The sequence below is a fragment of the Mastomys coucha genome, unplaced genomic scaffold (assembly GCF_008632895.1).
Source record: "Mastomys coucha isolate ucsf_1 unplaced genomic scaffold, UCSF_Mcou_1 pScaffold21, whole genome shotgun sequence".
Lineage (NCBI taxonomy): Eukaryota > Metazoa > Chordata > Mammalia > Rodentia > Muridae > Mastomys > Mastomys coucha.
In genome coordinates, this window is record NW_022196904.1 from 70,108,747 (window position 1) to 70,117,214 (window position 8,468).

Genomic DNA, 8,468 nt, shown 5'->3' on the forward strand with positions numbered 1-8,468 from the left:
AAAAAAAAAAAAAAAAAAAAAACTTAAAGGAGAGAGAGGGGCTGGAGAGGTGGCTCAGGGGATACAAGTACTTGATTCTCCTGCAAAAGACCCGGGGTCTTCAGATCCCAGCACCCACATGATAACTCACAACCATACATAACTTCAGCTCTATAGAATCTGATATCTTCTTCTGACCTTTGAGGGCACCAGGCATACATGTGGTGCACACACATACATGCAGATAAAATATTTATACACGTAAAAGAAAAAAAAATGAAGTAACTTTTAATTTAAAAATCAGCTGCCTTATTTAAATAAAGTCTTGTTTTGTTGTCTGTAGTTAGTGTTGGGCAATTTTGGGGGGAATGTTCTTCTCTAATCTTTTCAGAAACTTGTCTCCAAACACTATTAAATGGACAAGATCAGAACTTGAACCAGAAGACCGAAATTAATTTTCAGGCAGGAAAGACAAATTTTATTCCCCATGCAGTGACGAGCATTTAATAATTGCAGGCCTGGCATAGAGGCCCTCAGAGATGATGGTCAGTGAAAGGTAACTACATATTTTGTTTCCAGAAAGTCAGGGGTCTAATTTGACCATGGCTAAACACCTAGGGTAAGACACTTAGACCATCTTATCCATGCTAGCCTTTTGTCACCTCACTTGAGCCACGAGTCGGATCGGGCATGTGGGTTTTAAAGAGTTTTCCTTTGCAGAGGCTTCATTTCATCCCTCATGGAGCTGCTCGGGACTTTGCATATAAGCGCTTGCCTCTGTCTCCTGTTCTGCTAGTGAGTGTTTGAGACCTTACAGTGAGTTTGTTTTTCTTGGAATTTGGAGGGAAGGGGGCCAGGGGTGGGGGGAAGCTGAAGTGATGGCTCAGGGCTTGGGAGCACTTGCTGGAAAACCACGCAGAGCAGTTTGGACCCCAGCACCCACATAACAAGCAGTGCATCTTGTATATGCTTTGTAGCCCCAGACCTTGGGGAGAAACAGAGACTTCTGGGACTTGCCCGCTTCAGAGAAAACACAAGCTCTGGGTTCCAGGAGAGATGAACTCAGTGAATTAGTGGAGAGTGACAGGTCACCAAATACCCTCTTCTGACCTCTGTGCACATGCACGTGTACATACACATTACTTTATTATATTTATGTATTTATTTGTTTGGTGAGTGTGCGTGTGTGGAGATGTGCCTCTGCCATAGCTAGCACCTGGAGAACAGAAGACAACTTGCAGTAATTTGTCCTTTCCCCTCTCTGTTGGCTCTCAAGGATGGAACTTACATCCTCAGGCTTGTCAGCAATCACCTTTAACTGCTGGACCATTTTGCCTACCCCAATTAATCTCCTTTTCATGTTTTGTTTTGATTTTTTTGAGGCAGGGTTTTTCTGCGTAGCCCTGGCTATCCTGGAACTCACTCTGTAGACCAGTCACTCAGAGATCCACCTGCCTCTGTCTCCCGAGGACTGGGCTTGACACAGTAGCTCTTTAGGTAAAGGCACTTTCTGCCAAACCTGACAACTGAGTCAGTCTAATCCCTGGGTCTCACTTGATAAGGAGTAACTGACCAGTCCTCTGACCTCCATGTGTGCACCACAGCATGCTCATGCACAAAAATGTAATAAAAAGCTTTGAAGAGAAAAAGAAACAAAATTTCAAAAGCCTGTGCATTTCAGCACCAGTGAGAGACCCAGACTGCTCAGGACAGGCACTGGCTGAAGACAAAGAACCAGCAACCACTAATGTGGTTACAGGAGGGAGGCGGGACAGAAAGTGAGAAACCGGACTGCTGTCCACCAGGGACCCACAGGATCTGCCACCCACTGAAGGAGAGGTGCTACCTTCTCCTTGATGAACTGCCAAATGATCCGAGTCATCTCGTCGCCGTCCATCTCCACCACCGGCTTATCCACCTTGATCCTCTTCTCAGCATCTAGAATTGGGCACACAGTGCATCACAACCCCGCTCTGGGACAGCAGCAGGGGAGTCCTTCTCCCTCCTAGTTCAATACTTCAATAAGGAGGGAGACTAAAGACAACAAGAGCGCCAATGGTCCAGCAACTGCTTCCTTTCCTGCTTTCAGGACCTCCATTTCTACATGGAGGATGACCATATAGAGCTAACACATCCCACCCTGCTTATGGGGCTGAATCCAGCCTGGCCAATCAGATCCTCTCCCCTTGGAAGCTGAAGAGGCCACTCAGGCTAGTGCCAAGGCAGGGAAATCCGCAAACTCCCCACTTCCTCAAGGCTGGCTCTTCACTTTCCCCGGTAATCCTGTGCCCTTCCCACGCGACCCTCTCACAGTCACCAAGCTTGACTGTTGTCTGCAAGCTGGGAGTCCCCAAAGTTTGAAGCCAGGAGAGAAATGTGCAGATTCACAGTGAGAGCCCAACATGTGCCTGACAACAGTGCAAGCCCACTTATTCCAGTCACCATCTATTGCAAAACAACTCCAAGGGAAGCGTCCCTGTGCCATCTTGTTTGTTTATTTGTTGATTGGTTGGTTGCTTTTGTTGTTGTTTTTTTTGTTTGTTTTGTTTTTTTGAGATGTGCTCACAGTAGCCCTGTATAATAACAAAGGGTGACCTTGAATGCCTGATCCTCCTGTTTCTACCTACTTCACTCTGAGATTTCCTGCCTGCACTACCACACTAGCTTGTTTGCTTGTTTGTTCTTTATATACCATCTGCATATGTAGCCAGTCTGCCCTGTTATTCACTCTATGGCCAGTCTAGCTTCAAACTCAAAATCCTCCTGCCTTGGCTTCTCAAATACTAAGATTACAGGTGCATGCTACAATACTTAGCTCACTGCTTTCATTTTATTACTTTTATACAATTACTTTTTTCTTTTATTGTTATTAGTAGTAGTAGTACTAGTATTAATTTTATTTGCATTGTGTTTTACTGCATGTCTGTCTGTGTGAGGGTGTCAGATCCCCTGGAACTGGAGTTACAGACAGTAAGCTGCCATGTGAGTGCTGGGAATTGAACCTGGGTCTTCAACCAGTGCTCTTAACCACCAAGCCATCTCTCCAGCCCCTCATTGCTTCCACTTTAAATACGAGGAAGTGGAGGCTCAAGGAGATAAGCTGATTAATGCCCCAGGTTATGGGAACACAATAAGAACTTAGACCTTCCTCTCTGTGAACACAGACTTATGGCACCCAAGGGGGGACCTAAGCTTCAGAGCTAAGCAGGCTTAAGTGAATTGGTCATTCTGGTCATTCTAGAAAAGTATCAAAACCCAGAAATGGAGACAAAATAGTTCAGTGAAAGGAAGTTGCCACCAAGACTGACAACATGAGTTCAACCTCTGAAACTCACAGAATGAGAGAAACAACTTCTCTCTCTCTCTCTCTCTCTCTCTCTCTCTCTCTCTCTCTCTCTCTCTCTCTCTCTCTCTCTCTCTGTCTCACACACAAACTTTTAACATTTATTTGTTTATGATATGAGCGTTTTGCCTGTATGTATATATGTGCACCACATGCATGCCGTATCTGAGGTCAGAAAAGGGCACTAGGTTGCCTGGATCTGGACTTAGATGATTGTGAGCTGCCAATGGGTGCTGGGAATCAAACTCGGGCCTCTGTAAGAGCAGTAAATACTCCTAACTGCTGATCATCTCTCCAGCTCCTTAAAAATATCTTTAAAGAACCTCAACAAGTTAGCTTGGGGCAACTCAGTTGATAAAATGTTTTTTTAGTATACATGAAGCCTTGAGCTCAATCCTTAACATTCCATAATCTGCCTGTGGTAGCAAGTGCCAGTAATCCCTGCACTCAGGAGGTAAATTCGAGGAAGTTCCAAGGTAAGTTCGAGGCCAACATGAGATACCTGAAAGTTTATCTGGAAAGAAGAAAGAAAAGTCTAAAGGGCCTTAAATATATAATTTCCTTAAAACACAGCCCAGCCAAGGCTCACAATACTCTTGAAACACACACAAAGCGAGCAAACCAACTCACTTCCCAAAGACATGTGAATGATTGTAAGAAACAGAGAGACAGACAGAGGACAGAGACAGAAACACACAGAGCTAGGCTGGAGAGAAAAAAGACAGACAGACAGACAGACAGACAGACAGATGGACGGAAACTCTTAGAGATCATTTAGGGAGAAAAAGGAGAGCTAGGGAGTGTGGTTGATATCAGAGGCAAGAAAGACAGAATCCAGATCCCCGTGGTTCAGTGCACCTTTGTCCTCCTGGGTCAGATGCCAAGAAGTCAAAAACACAGACATGAACTGGCTCCTTCCTGGGAACTAAAAGCAGACATGGCTGGCTCCATTAACATACCCAAGATTCCACGGGGATCTTCAACCCAAGCTACAAAATTTCACTTTAGGCTAGAGCTTAGGTGAGAAGAGCCCGAGATAGTCTGCTGGACAGAAATTGTTGAGCTTCTAGAAGCCTCTGCTGAGAGTTAATCTAAGGGCTGCTTGTCAGATTTTTTTAAATTTTAATCCAACATCATACGCCAGTTCTAAGGGTCTCAGCCTTATCAACAGACAAACACAGCCTATGCCAGCAGCATGTGAGTGCCACATCCCCTCCTGGAGGGTAAGGAGGGCAAAGTCATGATCACATGGGTGTGTTCCTGGAATTAGAAAACACGGGGCCTATTTATTCATATGGCAACCTGGTGCTAACTAAGCTTTGTTGACACTGAGATATTAAGATGTGAAACCACCCAGGGAGGGATGGGGGTGGGGGAAAGAAGGAGGAGATGGAAAAAACAGGTAACAGAACAAGCAACACTTGTCAGACTCCAAGGATGCTGAGGCTTCCCAGAGGAGCTAGGGGCAGGGACCTGAGCCCACACCAGCTAAGCCCTCTTGCTTTGCCCTTGAAATTGATTGTTTTCCTCCTGATACTAAAGACTGAAACTGGAGCATTGCATATTCACTCCAAATTTTCATCCACTAGACCACATCCCTATGATGGTTTGAATAAGAATGGTTCCCATAGGCTCATATATTTGAATAGTCATCAGGGAGTGGCACTATTTGAAAAGGATTAGGAGGTGTAGCCTTGCTGGAGTAGGTGTGGCCTTGTTAGAGGAAGTATATCAACGGAGGTAGGCTTTGAGGTCCCATGTCAGGACTAATCTTTCTTTCTCAGCTCCTTCTCCTACACCACATCTGCCTGTTGCTATGCTTCCAACCATGATGATAATAGACCAAGTCCCTGAGACTGTAAGCAAGCCCCCACTAAATGCTGTCCTTTATAAGAGTTGCTTTGGTCATGTTATCTCTTCACAGCAGTAAGCCAGTGACTAAGACAGCCTCCATTTTAGAAAGTCCTTTTCTTCCTTCTCTCTTGAAGCTGTGGACTGAGCTGATGGCCTCACACATGTCAGTAAGCAAGCCCTCCACCATCATCCAGATACTGGATTGTTGTTGTTGAGTTTGGGTTTTAGTTTTGGGGTAGGGTGACAAGGTTGCACTGTGCAGCTCAAGTTGTCCTTTAACTCTTTCTACATTCCAGGATGTCCTCAAATACAAAAATTTTGCTGCTTTGCCTCCTGAACATGAGGGTTACAGGCATCAATTCCACCATGCCTGGCTCAGGTAGTTGGTTGCTTAAGAGGGTATCAGATTCCATTACAGATGGTTATGAGTCACCATGTGGTTGCTGGGATTTGAACTCAGGACCTCTGGAAGAGCAGACAGTGCTCTTAACCATTGAGCCATATCTCCAACCCTAGGTAGTTGTGTTTTTTTTAATATCCATTTAGTGACTAATTTTTTTTTAAAGATTTATTTATTTATTTTATATGTATGAGTACACTGTAGCTGTACAGATCGCCGTGAGCCATCTTGTGGCTGCTGGGAATTGAGTTCCAGCCCACTCGCTCCGCCCGGCTGGCTCTGGCCTAATTCACTGTAGCTGTCTTCAGACGCACCAGAAGAGGGTGTCAGATCTCATTACAGGTGGTTGCGAGCCACCATGTGGTTGCTGGGATCCAAACTCAGGGCCTTCGGAAGAACTGTCGGTGCTCTTACCCCCTGAGCCATCTCGCCAGGCCCTCTACTGATTATTTAAAAAAAAAAAAAAAAGGGCGGTGATGGTCCACGACTTTAATCCCAGCACTTGGGAGGCAGAGGCAGGTGGATTTCTGAGTTCGAGGCCAGCCTGGTCTACAGAGTGAGTTCCAAGACAGCCAGGGCTATACAGAGAAACCTTGTCTCAAACACACACACACACACACACACACACACACACACACACACACACACACACACAAGTCAGGAGAGGGACTAGAGAGATGGCCAGACTGCTATTCAAGATGACCCTGGTTTGAGTCCCACCCAGCTGATGGATTACAGCTGTCTGTAAAGCTGGTTCCAGGAGATCTGATGCCCTCTTCTGACCTCCTTTGAACACCAGATACACACATGGTACACACATAAATATACATGCAGGTAAAACATTCATATACATAAAACAATGTTTTTATTTAAACCAGGAGGCCTAGACAGATGATTCAGAAGTTAAGAGTACATACTTTCCTTCCATAGGACTTGAGTTTGTTCCCAGTACCTAGATCAGGCAGCTAGCAACCTCCTGTGAGAATTAGTGTGTTGAGCTGGAGAGATGGCTCAGTGGGTAAGAGCATTGATTGCTCTTCTGAAGGTCCTGAGTTCAAATCCCAGCAACCACATGGTGGCTCAAAACCATCTGTACAGCTACAGTGTACTCATATACATAAAATAAATAAATAAATCTTTAAAAAAAAAAAGAAATAGTATGTACTCAATGCCCCATACCTATACACACATAATTTAAAATAAAATAAATGAGGAGAATAGGGCTGGGAATGTGCTTGTAGTTGGTACAAGCTGGTAGTGTGCTTGCCTAGCCTTTACAAGACCCTGAGTTCATTCTTCAGCAATGTATAAACTGGTTTTGCAGAATCAGCAATTCTAGGTTATCCTCAACTACCATATAGAATTCAGTGCCGGCCTAGGCTCCAATGACCAACAAACAAGCCAAGGAGAATTCACTTCTCATTCTCTTAGTTAAGTTAAGTTCAAGGGTAAAATATCAGGAGATTGAACCAGGTCTGATGCTGTAGTCCTGTGACCTTGCATTCAGAGGGCTGAGGCTAGAGGACTGCCTGGAGTTTGAGGCCAGTCCAGGAATGCAGCTTAATAGTACTACATTTGCGCAGCCTGGGCAAAGTCCTGGGTTCCATCGCTAGCGCTGGCAAAAGTAAATATGAAAAAGAACAAAAGCCAGAGTCACATTCAAAGCAGGACCGGTAAAAAGATGCTGGCACACCCTGTTCATGTGCTCATCGTTCACAACAATCAAAAAGTGGTGTCTCCCAATGAGTGAATGATTGAATAAACAAAATGTAGTCTGTACATCCATGAAATACTATTCAGACTTAGAAGAGGAAAGAAAAAAGAAAAGGAAATCCTGTCACATGTTTCAACAGAGGTAAGCCTAAATGACAGTATGTAACATAAAACATGACAGTTTTGCTGGGCATGGTGGCTCACGCCCTTAATCTCAGCTTGGTCTACAAAGCATTGCAAGACAGCCAGGGCTGTCTTGAATCAGAGAAACCCCACCTCAAAAGGGTGGCTGGTGAGATGAGCACCGACTGCTCTTCCAAAGGTCCTGAGTTCAAATCCCAGCAACCACATGGTGGCTCACAACCACCTGTAATAAGATCTGACACCCTCTTCTGGTGTGTGCGAAGACAGCTACATTATTTATAATAATAAATAAATCTTAAAAAAAAAAGCGAAAGAAACAAAGACAAATATGGTAAGATTCTACTTATACCAGTGCCTAAAACAATAAGTGGTTTTCAACCTTCCTGCTTCTGAGACCCTTTAACACAGTTGCTCATGCTGTGATGTCCCCTAAAGGTAAGATTATTTTCATTGCTACTTTATAACTATAATTTTGCTGCGGTTTTGAATTGTAAGGCAAATACATTTGGAGAGAGAGGTTTACCAAAGGGGGTCCCAATCAAGGGTTCAGAACTAGTGGCCTAGAACACTGAAGCACAGAGGAGTGGATGGAACCTTATCTGCCAGGGGCTAAGGGAGGAGGAACTAGGAAATTACTGTTTCATAGATACAGAGTTTCAGTTTTGCAAGACTAAAGGTTCTGAAGATGTCTGGGGCCATGGCTACAAAGTAACAGCTCTGAACACTACTAAAGAGAGGAGGTGGTGGGAGGTGGGAAGAAGGGCACAAATAATCCAGATATACTGTATGGGTGTATTAATTGTCAAAGAATAAATTTAATCTTGAAACAAACAAACAAACAAAAAGAATAAATTTAAATACACTGTTAAAATAAAAAAGAAAATGGCCAGATATCCCAGCCTGACACCTGAATTCAATCCCTGGTTTGAACTACCTGGTAAAAAGAAAGAACCAACTCCTGCAAGCTGTCCTTACACACAGGTGCTGTGACAGGCATGTGTACACACACATGCACACACACACACACACACACAC

General features: G+C 44.3%; 1 protein-coding gene across 1 annotated transcript in view; it reads right to left on the bottom strand.

Annotated features, from left to right (window-relative positions):
* The window catches only part of Idh2 (isocitrate dehydrogenase (NADP(+)) 2), a 22,889-nt gene that overhangs the window by 7,507 nt on the left and 6,914 nt on the right, over positions 1–8,468 (bottom strand). Inside the window, exon 2 of the mRNA XM_031387098.1 lies at positions 1,826–1,917. Coding sequence (XP_031242958.1) covers positions 1,826–1,917 — 92 coding nt within the window. The remainder of the gene's footprint in view (positions 1–1,825; positions 1,918–8,468) is intronic.